The sequence below is a fragment of the Corylus avellana genome, chromosome ca1 (assembly GCF_901000735.1).
Source record: "Corylus avellana chromosome ca1, CavTom2PMs-1.0".
In the NCBI taxonomy this organism is placed as follows: Eukaryota; Viridiplantae; Streptophyta; class Magnoliopsida; order Fagales; family Betulaceae; genus Corylus; species Corylus avellana.
The window spans coordinates 43929073-43953055 of record NC_081541.1 but is presented as its reverse complement, the minus strand read 5'-3'; the positions used below and the strand labels follow the sequence as shown (position 1 = coordinate 43953055).

General features: G+C 38.0%; 2 protein-coding genes across 2 annotated transcripts; both read right to left on the bottom strand.

Annotated features, from left to right (window-relative positions):
* Nucleotides 1-252: 252 nt before the first annotated feature.
* Nucleotides 253-18379, bottom strand: LOC132177148 (E3 ubiquitin-protein ligase KEG). The gene is made up of 16 exons (XM_059589388.1): nucleotides 17342-18379; nucleotides 12948-13310; nucleotides 12625-12855; nucleotides 12261-12386; nucleotides 11825-12161; nucleotides 11566-11723; nucleotides 10292-10449; nucleotides 8733-8854; nucleotides 8432-8566; nucleotides 6208-6332; nucleotides 5894-5998; nucleotides 5557-5790; nucleotides 2865-3198; nucleotides 2573-2761; nucleotides 2162-2467; nucleotides 253-1903 (listed from the first exon to the last, which is right to left on the bottom strand). Exons 1-16 carry the CDS (start codon nucleotides 18091-18093, stop codon nucleotides 665-667), a joined length of 4914 nt encoding a protein of 1637 aa, XP_059445371.1. The 5' UTR covers nucleotides 18094-18379; the 3' UTR covers nucleotides 253-664.
* Nucleotides 18380-23091: 4712 nt separating this feature from the next.
* Nucleotides 23092-23762, bottom strand: LOC132167415 (uncharacterized). Its single transcript, XM_059578382.1, has one exon. The coding sequence runs from the start codon at nucleotides 23574-23576 to the stop codon at nucleotides 23208-23210; it is 369 nt and encodes a 122-aa protein (XP_059434365.1). The 5' UTR covers nucleotides 23577-23762; the 3' UTR covers nucleotides 23092-23207.
* Nucleotides 23763-23983: the final 221 nt, after the last annotated feature.

The window sequence follows — 23983 nt, the reverse complement described above, 5'->3', positions numbered from 1 at the left end:
TAGTTCGAATTTTCCTTTTCCTTTTCTTGTGTGGACAAGTAAAAAAAAAAAAAATGGAGGAAGAGAAAATACAAAATAATAAAAGCTTCCCTACTGTAGAATGGTTTACACATAATTAATCATTGTAGATGCTAAAAGCTGAGGAAAGCACTCAACAGTCAACACCAGGTTATTTTATAGGTGTTTTATAAGCAATACAAATATGGCTAGTGAATTTTACTGAAGGAAGATCAAGATCAAAGACAGCAAAAAGTTTCTGAAAGACAAAACTGTAATTAACTCACAAGATCAAAGGGTTCGATTTGTACAACAATATAAATAACCAAATATATATACCTCAAAAGCTTGTCAACTACAAACATCATCTATGAAATACAAATGGTCTACTGCATCTTTCCTATTGGCTGCCCTTGTATCTCCTATAATTACCAGAAAGGCAACCCAATTTCTCCCCATTCTTTTGTCCTGGCCAACCCTTGTTGTACTCTTCTGTTTATTAACATGTAAATCGGCCCTTTGCAACCTTGGTAATGGTTCAAAGTACGTCAAGTCGAGTCGAGTTGCATGGTGCAAGCAATGACCTCCACCTTTCTAAATGAGCTGAGAGGCCAAAAGCCCATAGGGCTGAGACAACGGGAAGGAACATATATAGGTTGGAAGGGTGTCATGAGGTGCCAATTGTGCCAAATGAGCTCTCATCAAGAACAATATCGGCCGGATCTCCAATCCACGGCCTCCCTTCTCTCCATCGGAACTTAATCCTCAACTTCCCGTTTGCGTCTACCCCCACCACTTGTCCCTTACTTGCATGTGTCTCCATTCCCCACCCCCAGCGTGGTGTCACCAGCCCGTCTCTAATCCTCACCTTGTCCCCCACTTTGAATGGCCTAATCCGCTCCATCTCCCAAGCCTTGCAAAGCCAGAGCCTCTCCGTGAAGCAAAATGCTACCCAAAGTTCCCCATCTTCCATCCGGTGCACCACCCCGATGCTTGAATGACTCACGTCTCCCCATTGGTGGGTTGGGGTAGAAACTGATGCCCTAACCCTAACCCAGTCTCCAATGCGAAGCTCCTCCTCTCCTACTAGCTCTACTTCTGATGGATCCAGCATCCAAGTTTTTGATCCAGCTGGAGTATATATTCTCAGCTTTCCATCTGCATCAATTGCAGATATGGTTCCAACGCTTCCATGGCTGTGGCCTGACCATCCAAATCTTGGCTGCTTTACAGAGAGTTTAACCCTAACTTTCTGGCCAACGACAAGTCTGTACACTCTTTCAAGATGGGAAGGAAGCCCCACCCACCTTTCTTGTTCCCCACAAAACCCAACATAAGTGGTTCCATCCCATTCATCTCCTTCATATCCGATCCCTTGTACCACACCAACACTACCTGGCCCAATGGATTTCCAATTACTTGCATTATCTCTCAATCTCACCCACTCTCCCACTTCAAAAATTTGCTCTATCTCAAGATCCGCAGGATCTCCTCTCCACAACCCTGACAAACCAAAAAAAGCGACCCTCACCTCCCCATCAGCATGGACACTAGTTAAAATGCCTCGTGAATCAGGCTGAGCTCCTCTCCAGCCCCACCTTGGCTCAACCAGTCCAGAGCGGAACCGAACATACTGCCCCACTTTAAAGCAAGAGACCTTTTCAACATCTGTGTAATGAGTAATCCACCTCCCTTTACGGAAACAGCAAGCTAATTCTAGATAGCCTGTCTCTTGTACACTATGCACAACAGCTAAACTTTCTTTTCCGATACTGTTCCAGTCATAACTTGGTCTAGTTCCCAGGCTTGGTTTTGAACGTACCCAATCACCAACTTCAAATCCGGAAAGTCGCTCTGCATCTCCAGGAGAAACTTTCCACAAACTCTGTCGGCCAGCCACTCTCACCTACATAAGAATAAACAAAACTTCTATGATGTACCGCAATTTATTAAAATATCCTAAATAACATTATTATTGCGTGCATACAAACAGGAGTTGTGATATTCATTGAATATCCTGTCAGTATGTTTCCAGCATCCTGAACATAGATTGGCATGTCATGGTCAGCAAGGAGTTGTATAGCATTACAAGCAGAGATGGGATTTGAAGGTGAACCACTCACTCAAGAACTTAAGTACAGAGATAAAAGATAAGTATTCTTACATTCAAAGCACCATCCATGTCAATTCTCACAATTTTTCCAACGCTAGCGGGAGTTTCATTTGACCACCCAAGTCGTGGCTGAGTAACAGATGGCATCACATGAATCTCTTGTCCTACTTCAAAAGGGGACGCCTTCTCCACATCAGTCACAGAGCAAGAAAAAGGCTTGCTCCTGAAGCAGAAGGCAACACCCATGTCACCATCCTCCTCCAAGCTATGGATTATCCCAATGCTGTTCCTTGTAATGTCCTCCCACCCGTATTTTGGAGAGGATACAGAAGCTTTCACTCTAACCCAATCCCCAACCTGTTCATGGTTGAAATAATTAGATTTATGTAGGGGAAAAGAACTAATACCCAGTATGGATATTTTTTGGCATGCATATTATAAGGATGACCAGTGAGATATTACCTTAAAGTCTTCCACCTTTTCCATGTCAGAAGGATCAGCCTGCCATGGTATTGGTCGATTTGGTATTTCAATTATTAAGAGACCATCACTCTCTATCTCGCTTATTCTTCCAACACTATGGTGCGTCTCACCACCCCAAGCATATCTAGGTTCTGCAACAGATCGCTTGACACATACCCGATCACCAATCTGTAAATCATAAATATATAAAGTGTTGAAATATAAAAAACGAAATTAGGGAAAAAGACGTTAACTATTTCAGTACAATAGAAAACCAACATTTCTCCCATACCCTGAAGGGGACAACAGGCTCAACTTCCTCTGGTTCACAATGCCAAGGATTTGGAAGATAGCTCAATTCCAGCAACAAACTACTATCTGGTCTGACACAATACACTATACCAATGCTCCCAGGTGTTACAGATCCTAGACCATGCTTTGCTGTTGTAAGAGTGGGGCGGATACGAACCCAGTCCCCGACTTTGAATTCTTCAACTCTTTCCATTTCTGCAGGATCAGCCTTCCATCCTCTGGATGCTCCAGGAAACCCAACACGCAGGATCCCATCATCATCGACACACAGTACAGTTCCAATACTGTCACGTGACTGCCCACGCCAACCAAACCTGATAATTACAGGATCAGACATCAGTTTCTGATAGGGGAGCATCAATCAAATTCAATAACAATACTTCTAAGGAGCCTAATACACACTATAAAGGAATATAACAGATGGTATAAACTGTGACTTTGAAGTGGCTGAGACTGATGCTGAAAATTCAGTGATGATGCCTCAAAACAATAAAAGAGAGGCATCAATAATATTATAAATGTATCTCAAATTGAGGAAGCATGGTCCTAAAATTTGAACAGAACTGAGATAAGGAACACAAATCTGATTATGATGTACATACACACACTAGGCTATGGCACTTGATACAATGTGTGCGCATAACCAAAGCTAAAATTTTCATTAATAACTAAAAATTAATAAATAAGGGTAAATTACATTTCTGATCCACAACAGAATGATACACCAATTCCAGAATCAGGAAGATCTAAGGGTTTGGAGCCCCCACAAGGAGAGGGTTAAGAACAAGGACATAAGTTTGAGATGGTGATAAATGACCACAGAATACATGGATGCCAGAAGCATAATTTAAGTCTGGTTTGATTGAGTAAAACGGATGATGAAAGAACTTTAAAAAAAAAAAAGAGGAGATACATAGTTCCCTATGGTTTTGGAATGGCGATTCTAACTTTTAAATGGTTTAGTAATTTTCCCAATGACTCCTTACATGATTAGTATATGTATACAGAAGACCAAAAGTACAATTCCAAATGCTTTCAGCGAATTTACAGATCCAACATTTTGAGAACTAAAAAAATTGGTAATGAATAGAGCTCTTAGAGCTCCAAACAGTATTCTTACAGAATTTCCAAGGCTATGGTATCTTTGATAATGCCCTTAACTTTTTAAAAATTCCAAGTTAAAAATTACTAGTTTTCTATGACTTCAATTATCTTTTTGATTAGTAACGAAATTCACTAAAAATCAAAGGGCGCACCCAAGTACACAAAAAATATACAAGAGAAGCACCTAGCCAGAAAAAGGAAAGAAATCAAGAAAGTCATGAAAACTAGAAATATGAGGGTGGTGGAAATTGATGTGTGAGGGGGAGTTTTCTGTTGCTTATTCCTTCCGTGCACTTATCACCCTCCCTCAACTACAAGGCCCTGGATTCTTGCCTCCAACTCATCTCCTCCAAGAGAGTGGAACTCTCCAAATCACTTAACACTTTTGCCTTCCTCACTCTCTCCTCAACACATAAGGCCCTCCTCCCTTCTTCAATCAATTCAAGACCTCAAAGCTCTTCCAAAAAATCTTCTTCTGCCTCTCTATATTACCAAACACCTCCTCATTCCATCTTCTTAAGTCTACTTTCAATGTCTTAAGCTTGTGGGCCATAATAAAAATTGGAGAGCTTTGAAAGTGATAAGAGTTCCACCACTGTTTCACCCTTTCCACAAAACCCTCAGCTTTTAGCCACACTTTCCAATTTGAAATATCTTTAGCCCACTTGAAAGTCTCAGCAATCAAGAAGGATCGGGAAGTGATCCGAACAAAGTTTAGGAAACCTCTTCTGGGTCACACCAAAATATTGGGCTTCCCACTCCGGGGAGACAAGAAATCTATCGACCCTAGACCAGGACAGGGTATCTCAATTATTCGACCACGTAAAAGTTTCACTCATAAGAGGAAGATCCATTAGGCCTGCTCAAGAATGAAATCAAAGAACTCTCCCATGACTGGGTAGAAATGGGCTTCTCCCGATCCCTCGCTAGGGAAACGTGTGGCATTAAAATCACCCCCAGTGCACCAAAGCAAGCTCCACCAACTAAGCAACCTAGCTAATTCGTCCCAAAGGAACCTTCTATCCCTATTGGAATTAGGGCCACAAAAACCCACAAAAGCCCAAGCGAATTGATCTTAAATGTTTCTAAAGGAACAAGCAACAGAAAACTCCCCCATACACTCATCAATTTTTTCCACCACCCTCCTTATCCCACATAATCAAGATTCCACGAGAAGCACCTATGACTTCAATCATCATCCAAAGCACTAATTAGAAATGTGTTACAAACCATAAAATACTAGCTTCAATAAGAAAAAGTATAATTTACAAGAAATGATGAATCAGACTTAAACGTAAACAATAAACCTTGGCTCCATGAATGAATATTATCTGATGATAATCTCAAATTGTTGACGCAACAATTATCATTCTTCCTTTCAGATACATTTTTTTAATAATCATTTTACTAGAAGAAGAGAATGCTCCAGTACACAGGAAGTATATTAGAGACTTCCTTTCTGAATACATGTTGCACACATATGATATTTGAATTTTTCAGTAAGGCAGCAAAAAGACTAATATTCTGATGATAAAATAACACAACTTAGTATCGGTACAGGATCAAACCTGGGCTCTCTGACATCAGGTTTAAGCTGGACATGCTGTCCCCTGTCTAATGGCATGACTTTTATAACTTCATTTGCCAAAACACGAGCTTCTCCAGAACAAAAAGACACAATGAGATTGTCCTTGTCTGGGACACTTTGCACAAATCCCACACTTTTGTGCCTTGCACCTTGCCACCCATATGTAGGAGCTGTGATACTTCTTTTAAATTTAACCCAGTCTCCTACTTCAAATCTACACCCATTTGAGAATACAATTATCTTAATAGTCAGAAACAAGTTGGGTTACAAATAATGCATACAATTTGAAATCAGAAGAATCATTTAATATTTCTCACATTGTAGGAGAGAGATGAACTCCCCTATTCACAAGTGCCTCCATCAGATCTTCAGAAATCCATTCCCGGGGAAGGGCCTCCAAAAAGTCCCTTAAAGTCTTGCCACTGTCACCAAACATAGATCTATCAATTTATTTTTCCTTTTCTCTATGTAAGTAAATATATCAATTTCGGTAATGTAGAAGAGCTCAACTCTGCTTCCCCGCATAGTTAATCCATGTTTTAAGACCAAGTACATAAAGATGAGAAATGAGAAAGTCTTGAGAATGAAGGTGAAGCTACATGAAGAAGCCATGCCTCCAACAGCTATTTACCTGTGGTTTCTGACCTCAACAGCAGCATCCAGATTTCTAAGCATGACAATGAGCCATTCAAGATTTTCACGGATCATTTTTGCTGCATCAGCGGCTATATGAAAAGCATTGTCACCTTCATCATCCTGATAACAATGAGCAAAGATATTGTACATAAGTGGATTGCAAAATAAAGAACTATTGATTTTAAGCACCAGAAAGAGAAGTGGAAATGAAGTCATCATGTACTTTGTAGAAACCTATAGTGAGTAGGAAGAATTTGACCCAAATGAAAAATGTGAAAAATGGATTCTCTGAGCTGAGACTGAGAAGATGACTCTTGGAGCCTTAAAAAAAATTGATGATAGTGATGATGATGATGATGCATTTAGTAGAAACCTATAGTGAGTAGGAAGCATTTGACCCAAATAGAAAATGGATTCTCTGAGCTGAGCATGCGAAGATGACTCTTGGAGCTCTAAAAAATTGATGATAATAATAATAATAGCCTAAAGAGCATATGAAGCAAGAGAAAGAGTGGAATTAGGAGATATGGGAATTGTTTCCCCAAACTATTCAATTCACTGAGAAAGTTCCATAATTTATATCTTCCCATTCTCTTCAAATAGCCAAGTGATATTACAAGGCATATTATACAATCACATGCAAGTGTCTAACAACATTATAATATGTCATGTGATATGTTTTCTGCCTAATTATAATGTTGTTATAAAAAACATCACTTATCATAAAAATAAAAAAAATGTTTTCTGCCTAATTATTACACTTCAAGATTATCTCAAATTTCTTTCTCCTAACCTCCTCACACTTTTAGTATTTAAGAAAACTCACGTGATAATAAATACAACCATATCATTTTTTTTTTTTATAAGTAATAATGCATTAAAGAGCGTAGAGGGGCGCAACCCAAGTACACAGGGAGTATACAAGAGAGCGACTAAGTAGGGGAGAAAGAAGAGAACATAAAAGGAAAATCAGGGAAATTGATCTCTAAAGGAGCAAGCCAGCATGTAGTCCATGTGAATAAGGTGTACAAAAAGAAATGTATAAGGTCCTCAAGGTTCCTTGACAAATCCTCGAAGCATCTCGCATTCCTTTCCTTCCAAATACACCAAAGAAGACAAAGGGGAGCCATCTTCCAAACCACGGCACTACTGGTTCTACCTCCTGCCCACCAACTAGCAAACATCTCCTTGACGCTTCTAAGCATAACCCAACTCATGTTAAAGCGAGAGAAGATAACATCCCACAACTTGCGCGTGACCCCACAATGAAGGAAGAGGTGATCCACGGACTCCCCATCCGCCTCACACATACTACAACGATTAATCACAACAATACCTCTCTTCCTAAATATAATACAACCATATCATATTGACTTATATGATTTCCTTCTTCTGGGAGCTCTATAGTAAGACAAAATCAAACTTCTTACTACTTGTATGACAAAACTCCAAAGAATCTTGATTGCACCCTCTAATATTCACCCTGTAAAAGATCAAAGAGAGCACTCACCAACACCTATACCTAGTCATGAATTGCTCTTGCAAATAAGGTACCAACAAAGAAAACCCCCTCCCTCCCACAAGCTAAAAAAGAAATAACTAAAATGTAATAATAATGATAACATGTCATGGTTGCTTCTTTGTTCTTTGAAGTAAGAAACAGATCTGGACAAAAAAAAATACGATTAGAACTGTCACTTAATCACAAGCTGCTAGGATGGTAGTGACATGTGGTAACTCTAACTTAAGTTCTGACCATCATCCCCACGTCTTTTTCATTCTCACGTTTGTTTACAGAGAACCAAAAGCCATTCTCTTTTAAGTAAGAACCATATCTTTCTGAACTCTGTGCAAGATGAGAGGCTGGCTGCTTCAAGGAATGGAGTGGCTCGCTACAGTTAAGTTAATTAATTAAATGACTTTTGGATCACTAAAAAATTTTTTTTTTTTTTGATAAGTAAAAGAGTAGTAATTTAACAGCAACAGAACAATAATATATTTCGTGAATCTCAAGTACAAGGATACCAAAGCTGGATAGGGGAGCATCATTTTGAATGAACAAGCAAAACAATATAACAGATTAGTCTAGCATGTTGCACATTGATATATGGCATAAGCATCACATACCAATTCTCTTCAAGCTAAAGATTGACTGGGATATCATTTTGAGTTACATATCCAGAATCTAACAAGAAAATTTCATATGTTTGAAGATAAACCTGCAAATTACAGTTTGCCCCTGCAGATAGAAGCAATCCAACACATGACTTTGCCCCTCTGGCCAACGCCACATGAAGAGGAATTGTGTTGTGCACATTCCGGATGTTCACATCAACTCCGGCATCAAGAATAATCTATTCAACATTTGGGAAAAAAAATTATATTAACTGAGTATTAGAAAAAAGAAACAAGCAAAAATTTCCAAGGTTCAATGACACAAATGCACAAAACAATGAGTTACCAACAATAAAGAAATGGTTAGATAATAATATGAAGTTGTAGTGAAGCTACTTTGCCTACCTTGACCAGTTCAACACTATTAGCCATTGCAGCTGTATGCAAAGCTGTCCGGCCATGTTGAGCATCTTGGGCAGTTGGATCTGCCCCAGCAGCAAGCAATATCTGAACCAGTTCTCTCCCCTCTACAAGCAGGCAGCATCATGAGCAATCAAAATAAATCAATAACCAAAACAAATAAAAGGTAAAAGTTAAATAATTATAATTTCTAATTACTACTCCAGGGAAGAAAAAAAGAAGCAAACAAGCAAGTGCATAAATAAATGTTTAAAATTTTACTTTCTAATATGATCCAATTGGAAGTTGCTGATAATTCAAGAAATCCCAGGAAAAAATACATTTACTAAAATATGCAAAGCATCTAAGTTTAATTAGACAAGCGTATGACTGAAATGGAAGGCCTGAAATGTTTCTTATGAAATTTAAAAATAAAAAATGAAGAAAAGAATGACCAAGGAAATAAAGAAAAATGAGAGAATAGACAATTGGGAAAAGGGAGAAATTTTAAAAGTAAGAAAATGGCAAAGCCCTCGTACACGAAAAGTATACAAGAGAGCCAAATACCCTAAAGACTACTACAATCTAAAAAACAAATCAAAACCACCAGATTCACTGAGACCAAATTAAAGAAAATTGCCGTGCATCTGTACATTCATTTTCTTATTAAATGCTTGGTTTAAGATTTAAATAGAAGTGCCAATTCCATATGACCAGCAGTTTGACACAGCATCTTTTTTTGATAAGTTAACAAAAAAAAAAAAGAAGGAAGAAGCTGCATCAAGTTGCTGGCCAAGTTACAACTTCTAAAACTAATAAACACAAAAGGACAGGCTAACAATAGGCATAGCTACCACTTGTAAAAAGAGGTTAATGGTTTGCATCGGTACACTAGCATGAATACAAGCATCGGTTGTAAAAAAAGGAACTTTAAGCCCTAAAACTTGCCAGTAGAATCTCCTTTGCTTTTGGAGGTGGGGAGGGGTGATTTAAAGTCTTACCGGTAGGATCCCACAAGCAAGAAAAAATGCTAATATCTAGAATGTACAACATTTACACAATTAGGAGATGCATTATATCTGACGTCGTAGGAAACATTCTCACAACATTTCAAGTCCAATGATCAACATTCAACAAATTGACAACAAAAGACACTTCTTAGACAATTGTCAAGATACTGAAGTCACAGGCACTTCAACCATTTTTAACCTTCATGTATACAACTGCAATGAACTTGTGTGCCAAGTCATCCCTTAATCCACTGTAAGTTGTAAAAGTTCTTGGGGAGAAAATAACTAAATCAAACCCAAATTTTACTTTCAAGCAGGTACTATTTTCTTATTTAAGCTTTTCCATCAGTCCTGAACAGTAATTGCATCAACCCAAAAGATACCAGCAGAAGATTCAGCAGCTACTGCTGCCCCTGCTTCCTCAGGCAGAACTCCAGGTTGAGGATTTTTAAAGCAAAGAATAGCCTACTGATTTGCTAAACAAAATTTGTAGAGTTTTACTTCGGTAACTTTCATCACCCATATGAGACAGACATTCTAAGATTCTAGCATTACCAATTTCATGATCTTTCTTTACAGCAGCCGCCATACACAGTGCAGTGCCAACTGGACTTGGTATATCAATTGCATCAGCAATCTCTTCCACAGTTGCAACTTCGGCCCACCTTCTGACAACAGTCACATTCCATGTCGCCACACACAAATGCAATGGTCTGGGACATTTGGAGCACATTAATGAACAATCATAATTTTGAGGTAAAATGCATATAATCCAAGACAAATATCCAGTTCGTACTAATGTGAAAGCATTAATAAAAACAAAACATGATACAAACACCATGCTGAAATTCAAAAACACCTCTTTTACATTAGTCAAATAAAAACTTATCAAAAAATAATAACACCTCTTTGAATTGATGTTAAGAATTCTACACTATAGTTAAAAGCAAAAGCTTAGGCCTATGTCAGTGCTACTACGGATATAATCTGAAACCAAAATATCCAGAAATACCAGCCCTTGGTTTGACTCCTAAGAGAGGTAGATAAATTAATCAGAGCAATTGCCCAGTGCCCGTTTTGTAAGGCATATTGGTGGGCATTTTCCCTCCAAATCAGCTGTCACTGGGTGTTTGGCATCTAAGAAAAAAGAAAAAGATTTTTCTTTTCTTTTTTTTGGGTGTGTGTGTGTGTGTGGTGGAGGTTTGGACCAAAACACACATTTTGGAAAAGCGGGGAGGCAATGCTTTCTGGAAAAGTGCTTTTTGATCCAAAATTTTCAAAAGTCCTTTTTTTCAAACAGCTGTACCAAAAGGATCCTAAAGCAATTAATAGCAGATAACGTGAACTTCCAACAAGCATCACCTATCAACAAGATAACAGCATAGCAAAGCAGCAAACTTAACCTGCAACAAAAATTGGCAATGCACCTAAACTCAACACTTTTCCCTTTAACCTATGCAAATATTAATCGAACATAATAGTTTGTTGAAAGTCGTTTACAACTTAGGATTTGATCTATTCTCTTCTCTAGCATGCTAAGATGCCATAATTTATTCTCTGCTCACAAGAAATTAATATCATGTTGAGTTCAAATTCATTCAGAAATGCCTATCAAAAACATTTGTCCAGAAATATACACAGATCCAATAATTCCATTATACAGTACATGTAGCTCATGTTGATGTACATTAATCAAACATCCGCTCACTTGCAGTTCCAGAAGTGTTCCAATGTAAAAACCTGTGTTTTTCTTTCCTTTTCAACCATTCACTAGTTCACATTGGCCGAAGAAAATTTAAAAAAGAAAAAAAAAAAAAAAGGGTACTTACGTCAAATTTTTTGAATTCAAAACAGCCATTGATCTACAGCCTCCATTTTCCAATATGACCAGAGCACAGTCCGTATATTTCTTGGCAACAGCTCTGTGCAGCACAGATTCCCCTTCATCATCCACTGCATTAGGATCAGCTCCAGCCAATAGTAACTCCTGTTATTGTTTGACATACACAGGAAACGGTAGAAATTTAAAGATCAGGAAGAAGCATAAAAGAAGAACCATCATATGCATACAATTAACTGAATGCCTACACGCATGCAGTCGGGTTGGCCATGGTAGGCACAAACATGAGCAACAGACGGACCAAAGCCTTCCCTCAACCTTGATCTCACATTAGCACCTCTTTCAATGAGAGCACAGACACATTCTGGCGATCCAGCTGCTAATGCAAAGACAAGTGGAGGATCCCCATCTTTATCTAGAACATCCACATTTGCCTCTTTGTACTCTAAAATAGCCTCAACAAGTTCTGCACTACCACGTCTACAAGCCAAGTGGAGAGCAGTTTGGCCATCAGCATTTTGAGCTTGTAATAGTAAAGATATTGAGCTGTTAATTTTTCCTGATGCAGCCTTTCCAAGCAAATCTCTGCATAGGCAAAGAAAAACGTGATAAACAAATAACATGCAAAAGCTAAGTTTATTCTAGACAGCTAGCTCAGGCAGGTCTGTACCAAAGTGGACTAACCTAACGCCACCCATGTCCCCTTCAGACACAAGCCGATGCAAATGGTTAGAGTTATCTGGAAAACCTTCCGGTTCAGTTACAACAGATGGTTCCGTCAAATTTGATCCAGAGCATTTAGCAGAGTCACTGTACTTGGTCACACAAAATGAAAAACTTATGAAAGAGAATTAACAGATCATAAAATTCAGGGTAATTATTGTAATCTCTCTAAGACACATGTGCGCATGCACATGGCAGAAAACCAATATCTCAGCATTCGCTGCTGTCTCAGTTCCTATCCAACAGCCCAACATATTAATAACACAGAGGAAAAAAAAAAGATCGAGAGAAGAAGAGGTCAGAACCAAAAATTCGAAGTCCTTACTTATCAGGGCTGGCGGGAGGACTGCGTGGTATCTCCTTCAAATGACGGAGGAATGTTGCTAACATTGCACTAAAAGTTGGTCTTTTTGATGCCTTGAACTGAAGGCACTCACCAATCATTTTCCATAATTCCCCAGGTATCCCAACACCTACTACACTTGCATACTGTGGAGGCAGTTTTCGAGCTTTGACAACAGCTCGATAGATTTCCTCTGCACTTAACCCAGACCACCTACACAAAGAATGTCAACTTGTACTAAGCAATTATACCAGATATAGAAGAAAATAAGTTGCTTCAAATGAAGAGTATGCTGCTTCACATACGGGATCGAACCAGTGCACATTTCGACCAATGTACAACCAAAACTCCAGGCATCTGACTCTGCAGATATACCTATTCCATCATCCCAGAACAGATTCAATGACTTCTTTACTGGCTCCCATGCCTCTGGAGCTGCATAATGTGGGCTGAGCATTGTACACTCCATACATGAATGAATTTTTAAGGAATCACACTCTGGTCGAGCTTTCCGACAGGAAGGTTTCTTCAGAATTCCAGCAAGTCCATAGTCAGAAACCACTGCACGACCACTTGCATCAAAAAGAAGATTAGACGGTTTTAGATTCATACAAACAACACCTGCCGCATGGAGTTCAGCCACCCCTCGTGCAATGTCAGCCCCATATCTACAATTGGCAAACACTATCAATGTCAAGACAAGAGTTATAGCCAGATAATAGTTAATAACGTTAGCAGTTTAGCTTATAAATAAAAACTTAATATGTGTTGGCAAAACAGCTGGAACTCAATTGGAACCCAATCAAATATCACAATGCAGAAAAGGAAAGGATAAGCATATTTTTAAAGATAATCATTTCATATATTTAGGTTTGCAAATAAAAATAGTAAAAAATGCCAAATACATCCCTATCTTTGGCAGCTAGTGACATGTACCCAGTACATATCTTGCATTTGTAAATGAAAGCATATCCGAGTCTTCCATACCAGTCCTATAAGTCTAAAATCTATCCATTGATGTCTACAATTGCAAAATGAATCCAAAATTCAGAATGGTGTCCCTCCCAGTATGGGAATTAAAGCAAGCCGCACCCTGTAAATAAAAGAACCCATTTACACTAAAAGATGTTCCACGAATATCTACAACAAAGGGAAACCCATTTCACTGGAAGTTGTTCTATTAATATCTTCATATCTGTAGAGATTGGCGATCTTTCAAAAACAAATGAAAAATCCAAACATCATTAACACATTCTAAAAGTTTGATTCCTGGCTTCTTGTTTGTTATTTTAAGCAGTAAAAATATATGCATCATTCACCAAATTAAATTTATAGAGAGGAACTGAGAAGCGAAGCCTACCTAACACTATGAAGTTGGTCTCAAATGGTAATAGATTTGTTATGTGGATTGGTGACATATGCATAGAAGGGGGTGGGGGGGAAAGCTGATGTAAAATATATATTTTTTCACAGAATTGATCAAATTCAGATATTTGTGTTCTATTCACAACTGCGCTCAAATTTTACAACTGGATGCAAGAAATAAGTCTTATAGCCAGGTTATAGCTATAACCAAAAAGGTACTACAAACTTGAACATGATGATGTCAAGAAACATTTGGAACTTTCTACAGATCTTCAGCGTTCCATTAAATAATTAACAAAGGCAACTGAATAAAAAATTCAGCAAATATGAAAGGAAATTAGTATATCTCTTGACAGTTATGCGAACCATCACCTCAATTCTTATCTTGCTAGTAGAAAAACTTATAGTATGAATTAGCAAAACACTTTGGCACCTAACTATTTCAAAAGTTTCCTAAGATCTTTCTAACCTTTCAATGACAATAAGTACTTTCAATGCTTCAGCCATTATGGCTGGGGCACACAAAATGAATTCAGATACACATCTTCACAAACTGCCTTCTTTCTCAGCACCCTTCATTTTACTCTCCCTCCTCCATAAAAAGGTCAAATTCTGATAAAATATTCTCCTCTCTTCCCTCTCATATATGAGATTAAGCCAAGCCACAATTGACCCCACCAAAAAAAAAAAAAAATTCCTCCATCCCCTAGCAGCAACCCCATGAATTTCAAAGGGTTTAAAGAGAGTTTGGAATCTTCAAAGTTTGCAATTTCAGTCAGTTTTTCTTTTTAGTTGATTTTTTTTACGCAGGAAGTATAAAGTCAATACCACTAACATGCCACAAAGAATGTCCTCTTGCCTTTTTACCTGTCCAACAGCGTTTCCCTATAGTAGACAGTTACATTAAGAAGTTATCTCACTTTCTACGATGACCCCTTGTGAAAGTATCAACATTTTTGGAAAGTTTCTATACCACATTTTAGAGCTAGAAAAAAATAGAAGGTTGGACAACACTGGAAGAGTAAACTTAAATAGGTAAGGTATGAAGAGTATATTTTTTTGATAAATAATGTTGTATAAATCAAAAAGCGAGAGGGGCACAATCCTAGTACACAGGAAGTATACAAGAGAACGCCTAAGACTAGGGAGAAAATAGAGCAAGGAATCTGAATAGCTAATAACTAAATAAGCTAAATAAGCGATGTCTAAGTGAAGAGGAAAAAAAAGAAATAGGACTTGAGCTCCTCCAAAGTCCTCTCAAGATTATCGAAATTCCTATTCTTTCTTTCCCTCAATATGCACCACATAAGGCAAAGAGGCACCATCTTCCAGGCGACCGCACTCCTTGAATTGCCCCCAAACCACCAGCAAGCCATTAAGTCCACCACATTGTTAGGCATAACCCAGGAAAGCCCAAATCGACTCAAAATTGAGTTCCATAAGGCGCAAGCTACCTCACAGTGGAGGAGGAGATAATCAACAGATTCCCCATCCAATTTACAAAGACAACACCGATTAACCATGATGACTTGTCTTCTCCTAAGATTATCCAAAGTAAGAATCTTCCCCAAAGATGCCGACCAAACAAAGAAGGCAACTCTGGAGGGAGCCTTGGTCCGCCAAATGCTCTTCCAAGGGAAAGAGGGATTGTCTTTGTATGCGATGATCTAGTAAAAAGATTTAACATCGAAAGTCCCTTTGCAAGACAGGGTCCACCAAAGCTTGTCCTCCCCTTCTCTTCTTGATCTAATGGAATAGAGCATAGAATAGAAGGAGACCAACGTATCCGCTTCCCAATCATGAATCAACCGAATAAAACTAATATTCCATTGAAGGGTGTCACTTGAAAGATCCATGTTAGTAGCCACAGCCTCATCCTTCACAGAGGCAATGTTGTAAAGAATAGGAAAAGCTACCTTGAGACTAGTCTCGCCAACCACACATCGACCCAGAATTTGATCTTTGAGCCGTCTCCTGGATCAAATTTAGTATGACTCGAAAAGAATCTCCAGCCCCTTCTAATATACTTCCAGAGGCCCACCCCATATGTCCCTAGGGGTCGATAGAACACCACCCACCCCAACTGCAACCATATTTGGCATCCACAACGGCTTTCCACCAAGCCTCGCTTTCATTCGCATAACGCCACAACCTTTTCCCTAAAAGGGCTTGGTTGAACGAACGCAAATTGCAAATCCCTAGGCCTCCCTCAGAGATAGGAGAGCAGACTTTGGACCAATTGACCAGGTGATATTTAAATTCTTCACCTAATCCACCCCATAGGAAATCACGTTGAAGCTTCTCTATACGATTTGCCACTACAGCGGGGATGGGGAACAGAGACAAGAAGTATGTGGGTAAGTTAGAAAAAGTGCTTTTGATAAGGGTAACCCTACCACCCTTAGACATACATTCTTTTCCAGCTAGCCAACTGATGCTCAACTTTTTCCACAATGTCATCCCATGTTGCCTTAGCCTTAAAATTAGCCCCAAGGGGAAGGCCAAGATACTTCAAAGGAAGAGAGGACGTCACACATCCTAGAGTTCCAGCCAGCTCAACTGCATTTTTTAAAGAGGATAACATTTTTGTGTGGAAATGAATGGCTACAAAACTGGTCACAGCATTTGCATTGAGCACCAAATAAAACTAACAAAGAGAATCTCTTAGTGTTGAGGTCAAATTGGGAATAATTTTTAAAAAACTCTATTTAATACATCAAGATTCACACTTGGTACAATAATGCCTAGATCATGTGACTGGTAACTATATATTGTAATTCATTTTAACCAAACTCCATCATGCTGTCAACAAGCAGGGAAATCCCATGCGCATAATCACTTTTTCAATTAAGAGGTCAGAAGAAAAACTACAAGAAACATAACAAATTGCAGATAACAAACACAACTATGCCCACCTAAATCAACTCTGCATCAGCATGAATGTGGAATACCCCATGTACATATTCACATTTCATCAATTGCAAAACACTTCACTAAGCTCTTTTTCCAAAAAAGAAAAAAAAAAGAGTCAAATGCATAGAAATTTCCTATCTGCAATAATTTTTAATCCATACCCCTTGTCTTCAACCACTAATTATGAAACGGTCACTTAACTCATACAATCATCTAAACCCAAGCAAGACTAATCCAATATCAAAACTCAGTCTCTAGTCCCCAAGTCCAAATTGTTCACCACCCACTTTATATCAAGCCACAAGAATTCATTTTGAACCAAATTATACATATTTACCCCATAAACTAATATAAAAAATTACTTCCTGCTCAATAAACAACCATTCATTCATAAACCACACCAAGCAAATAAACACAAAACCTTAGAATTTGCTCCAAAGTAAGCCTCCCCTCGTTGCGCTGCATCTCGGACTGAACCGACCCGCAACACCTGTCCATCACAAGACACAAACTTCCTTCCATCCTCATTGCCCCATGAAACGTACACACATTTCGACACCACATCGAGGCGCGCCGCAAACTCTCGAGCTGCCCCAGCACCCAATCCACATCCACGTCCTCCGGCACGCCCACCTTCTTCACGGCCACACGGTGCCGGCACCGCCTGCCGCCAATTGACGCAGCCCACGTTTCCACTCCGACCCTCCTACTTTCCCCTATCCGCCGCACCAACTTCAGGTCCTGGTGCGCCCCGACCTCGATCACCGGTCCGCATCCACCTGCCGCCGCCGAGGAGCTAGAGGCTAGGGACCCACGGCTACAGCGGCGGTTCCCATCACCGTCCACATCATCATCACTATCATCAACACTACCACCACCGCCATCTTCGTCGTCGTCCGTGTAATCACAGTCGAAACTCGCCCCTGCCGATGGGTTCGAAGCCGGCGTGCTGAGAAGCGCCAAGATAGCGTAGTTTTTCCGCAGCGCCTGGACGGAGTTCCCCACGACTGACACGTGACGGCACCGAGGGCACGGAAGCGTGGAGTCTGGGCTCGCCGAGAACATCCGCGAGAGGCACTCCTTGCAGAAGCCGTGCCCGCATTGGAGCAAGAGTGGGACCCTCTCCTCCTCGTTGTACCGCGTTTGGCACACCGAACAGCACGGCACCTTCATTTTCCTCTCGCTTTCTCGCGTTTTCCCTGAAAGTTTGAACCAATCAGAGGGGCACCCAGCAGGCGGTTAAGCTAAATTTGCGCTTCAGAAGATCTTGGTGGATAAGGAAATGGCAGATCCATAGATGAATTCAGGAAAGGAAGGGAAGAGAACTGGATCAGTTGAGCTGATAAAGAAAGAAATCTAGAGAGAGAAAGGAAGGGTTTTAGAGAGAGAGTTTGTGTGTCTGTGGGAGAGTAGTTTGAGGGATTTTTTCTTTTTTCTTTTTTGGGATTTTTTTTTTTTTTCTTTTTTCCTTGGTTTCTTTGCCTTTTCTCTTGGTTGGCTTGCACTTGCAGTGTCAATGGATCCCAAGTGGGATCTAGTCATCTAGATTTATTTAATTTCTAAGTTAATTTCAGTGTAGAGTTTTCTAAATTGTAAATGATACTATTATATATAAAATATAATAAATTAAGAAAAACTCAAAACCTTCAAAAAAAACTCATATTAATTAAACGAAAAAAAAAAAACTATTTTTTAATAATTGTATTATCGGGTTAACCTTGAAAAAAAAACAACTTTAATAAATTTTTAAATTAAAAACCCTTTATTTTTTTGCTTAACATTTTAGAATCTTCTATAGATGAGAAATGATAAAATGAAAAAGGGCATAACTTATATACGGTCATGGCATAAAACCCTGGTTTTATGCCCTCTATTCACAGGCTGACACTTTTAGTACAAAAACTCAAAATGAGAACAAAACACTATATTATTCTTCCCACATTATATTTGAGTTGCCGCCCACCTCCGCTTGACATTGCCGCCCTTAATTGAAATGCTACCAGCCTCCGTCTCTCTCTCTGTTGGACCCGTGGGCGCACCACCCCAGCCACCTCCCAGCCAGATCTAGGGGTGGCCAGCGGGCCACCCCGTGGCTTGGGGGTGGCTCACTGGCCACCCTAGCTCATCCCCTTGTGGTTGCTCTTATGTGTGATTTGTTGTTTTGTTCTCACTTAAATTTTTTACATTTTTTTTGAATTGATGATATGTCACATAGTGATTGGTGGGCAGAAAACCCATGACCGTGCAGCTCTCAATGAAAAATCCAAACAATTCTTTCATAATTTACTGACCCATGTAAGCAAACTACTAGAAACAAAATAAATAAATAAAAATAACACCTTCATATGTTGAGAGTGTCAACAAAGTGTAAAAGAATTGTATTATAAATCTAATATTATATGTTAATACTTGTAGGCCAATTAGTCTCTTGCTTTTTATTTATTTATTTTAACAATAGCTGATTCAAGGCCTGATTGGCACTACCACATCAGCAGAGTGGAATAGACATCGGATGAAAATATAGTTTCTAATATTACTCTATCTTCTAAGATCGTTTTCTATTTGATGCATTATTTTGTAGGAATAAGCATTACACAAATAAAGGAGAGAATATATGTTTTCTTCTATTATAGTCGTCGGATGAAAGAGGCCTTCTTTGAATGACTAAATATAAATACTAAAACTTCGCTTAGTCTAGTAAATGATTAATGATAGCTCATGTGATTTGGAATTGAGCAAATTTTTATTAACAGAGTAAAATGCTCAAAACTGTTAAATCTCAATAAGTCTCGTCCAACAATGTAGAGACAGTCACATTGAAGTGAATCAACAAGCCTGGATTTAAACTCCTTCAACTTGAGGGATCCAATCAAAACAGAGACGTTTAGCTTAAGAGTAATGCTAGATATTATAATTATGTTCAACATTCATCCAATAATACCGACGTGTCGGATTAGTCATTGTTAAATAATAATAATAATAATAATAAAGTTTAATGGTTGGTTGAGAGTGCTACGTCAATATTGTTGAATAAAATCATATTATCTAGCATTTTTCTTAGCTTAAATAAAACTTTGGTCCTATGTTCATTCAGAAGTAAATAGATTAACTAAGCATAATATACTTATTTAAGCTATCAAAGGATGGGTTAATAATTTGTAAAATTCCTTAAGTCAGCTAGAGATATGTAATGATCAGAAAATTTGAGACCTATTCAGAACTGAAAAATATGAAGTCTGTGCTGAGTTGAGGCTATTTATTTTAAAATACTAACATGACAGCCTTCGCCCATCTTTAATTTTTTTTTTTTTTTTTTAATAATGACAGATTAAAAGTTTAGTTAGGTTTGCTAATTAAAACATTAAAAATGTAATTTATTAAATAAGTAATTCATTATAGAGGGCTTTGGGGGAGGGCATGAGTGAGGGGCAAAATGGGTAAAGGTGGGGCCGAGGTGGCGTAGATGGGCTATAGTTGGCAAAAGGAATGAAGCTTTTTGATTTTTCGATTTAAGCTGTCCATATGGAGGATGTATGAAAGATTCTTATCCATGTTAATAGCCTCCGGTCAAAAGTTGCAGCTCGATGGAACCGGGAAGACGAAAATGATAATCATGGTTCATGGAGATAAGAGCGATGGTCTCCATCATTTTTAATGTTGTTTTTTAAGTGCATGTTTGTGAATTGTGATTGTGTTTGATAAATAGAGTTTTTAAGTTAAAAAGTATTTTTAGCTATTTTTTTACTTTTAAACTATTAAAAGCGCTTTCAATACTTTTGATCAAATATGTACTTTTTTTTTTCGGCTGAACTTTTTAAGTGTTAAATGTACTTTTAGATATCTTAAACGCACACCAAAAGAGGCCCTAATTCAATGCTTATTATTGTCTAAGCTTATCTCAAGGTTGATGACTGTATCTTTAGCTTCGGTTATGATTTATTTCAGAGTTTTTTGCTCTGTTTGTAAGAGCTTTAGGCTCGCAACTTTTATCAATGAATGAGTATGATATGTTTCGAGAAAAAAAAAAAGAAAAAAAGGTATTAAAATAAGGGAAAAAAATATTTTAGAGATTCATGGAGTATGACTTTTTATTAAATCATTTTTTTAGGTTCAAATTTTGTCGATTATTTTCTAACATGTTATCAAATATATAATTTTGTTTACCTTGCGTAAAATTTTTAATGGTGTTGTCACGTCCACTTTAATAAAATTATAGAGAATTAAATTTTTTTTTAAAAAAAAGTTTGGTAATAGACTTGGTAGGTAGTTTTTAGTTTGGAAGTAATTGATATGATATAAAGTAAACAAAAGTTAAAAATTTTTTTTTTCATGAAAAGTGAAAAGAGTTTTGTTTGTAATGAATTTTTTATTTGAATAATAATAAGAAGTTATTGATGTGATATAAAAAAAATAAAAATAATTTGTTTGATATGTATATATATTTTTTGACATGTCAACACAAGAGAATGGAGATGAGTATTCAAACTAGTAGCCTTCGCTTCATTAGACATAGTTCACAGCCGATTGAGCTACTATTGAAAATAATATTTTTATATCTTAATGTTACATGATATGCTTGCAGACTTTCTAAGAGTTTGTTTGGGATTGCGTTTAAGGGGCTTAAAAGTGCTTTTAACACTAAAAAAGTTTATTTGAAGAAAAAAGTACTCGTTTAGTAAAAAAATTAAAAGCGCTTTTAAGGGTCCAAAAAGCCTAAAAATGGCCAAAACGCACTTTTAGCAAAAGCTTAAAAATGAAGCTTTTGCCCAAAAGCTCATTTTGACTTAAAAGCTCTATTTCTCAAACTCAATCCCACACAAGTTCTAAATAGAAAATAAATTTGACAAGAAAAGTTCATTGTTAAAGACTTGATTGCCCCATGGCCCATAAACACCTCAGTGTTTGCCAGCTTACCCATTAAGGAATGGGTTAAGGCCCTGATTAATCCACGTGTTTTAATGGGTATTCCTAAAGGGTGGGCTTTTGCATTTCAGCTCTCGGCATTGATAAACATGGGCCACGTTTGGATGGCCCGTAACGATCTCAACCATGAAGCTTATTCTCCTGACCCAAGTGCTTGTCTTCAAGCTATCAACAATAGGGTTAAAGCCCATCTTAAAGTTTGGAAGAATTCCCGGGTTCTACCCAAGCATTGACCCTGCTCCCGGGTTTTTAAAGGAAAATTTTGATGTTGCGGTTCGCCCTCTCTTTTGTGTGGCCTCTGCAATTATCAATAACCACAATAGTCATCAATGAGAAAGCCTATTGTAACGCCAGGGTTACTTCGAATATCTTGGTCAAACTCTACGCTCGTGCAAAACACTTTCTCCACACGGGCTGGATAAGATTTCGACTTCACCGACGAGTGTGACCCGGAAAAATTTTTTACATCTAAAAAAATTCAAACCTTAAATCCGATTGAGATTTCACCAAGACCAAACTCCATGCCATTTAAATCAGCTCATATTAATACTATTCTATTTCATCGAAGGAATTTTAGCTTTATGTCTAATGATTCGTGTAATGATTGGTGCTTGTGATCTAGAAACACGAAGACCAATAGACCATTAATGTCCGTCGAGCTTCATGTATATCATAATCTACAGTATATAACAATCTTTTGATTTATTAAAGGGTTCAGGGAAAAAAAAAAAAAATTAAGTCATGCATGGAACTTTAGTGTTATTATTTGTCGTTCTATTAAATTAAGAGTAATCCCCATATCTAGAAGAAAATTGGCCTTGAATTTGATTGTTAATTGCATTGTCTAATTTCATGAAGATTTTTATATTCTACAACTTTCTCGGAATTATCCCGCTCTTCCCTTTCTTTCTTGCTGTCCGCTAAATCTAATTTAATGATCACAATTATATTTATATATATCTAACAGTGTATATATTGTCCCGTCATTTAAAATTTAAAATAAAATTTAAACTGTGAAATGATATTTAAAATGGAAAGATTGTGTTCCCCTCAATAGTTTTGATTCTTTTGAACCTATCCCCAAAAATATCTATGAGAAACGAAGAAAGAATTCTTTTAGTGGAAATTCTTAGTACTTTTGCACCTCAACCCCCCAAAATTTGCTTAATTCCAAATTAATTAATTAATTAAGCATTCAAGCCTGGCCATTTATGTGAACTGCTTTAAAACAAATCTTCAATCTAATACTAATCTAAACTCTATCATAGATAAATACTAACGAAATAGAATTATGACTTATTACACACAAAAAAGTACAAACTCACAACTTAAAATTAACTAAACAAGCACCTTATACAACATTTTTACATGAGATCGAAGCTTCTAAGCATGTTCTGTGATGGATTGAACGAAGATTCTGAATATGGCTGCAGCAAATTGCAATAAGAATTTGACAAAGGAAATCCAGATGCCTCATCAAACATAGTCCTGAATTGTTGATCAGGAAAGTCGTGACGACAATTAGCGTCTCCGTTGTCGTCGGTGCCATTAATCTCGACATACCGCGTCGTGTCGGAGTCCTGGCCGGTGAGTTCCTGCACGAGATCTCGGAACTTGGAGGCGCTGGTCTTCACCTTCATGGGGGTTGATATGTAAACCACCTTGATAGGCTTCTTAGTGATCCTTTTGGGTTGCTTTTTGCTGCTCACGTGGTTAACACCAACTACATCCATGGCTGCTGCAATATAATATAAAGCTCAGAAGTGTGCTGCAGCAGCCTAACACTTTGTTTATATAAGGGTACGGAAAGATTTTCGTAAGTCTTCAGGTGGGTTTCCTGGAAGGGGCTGAGGTTTGGAGGATATATAGAGAAGATTTTGATGGAAAAATGGGAAGGTAATTGGAAATTGGAGCAATAGAAGATTCTATAGAGGAGATACTTCAATGACCCGTAATCTTTATAGGGATTGATTGTTTTGTGTCATCAATGATGGTGACCTCTAATTCATTGAATCATTATAAAAGAAGCCAAATGGATAACGTCACGTGCGCAGCCTCATATGACCAGGAAATAATTGGTGAAGGGAGCAAGAAATCACACAAGTGGGTATCAAGAAATTTTGGTTAAAAGAATACTTAT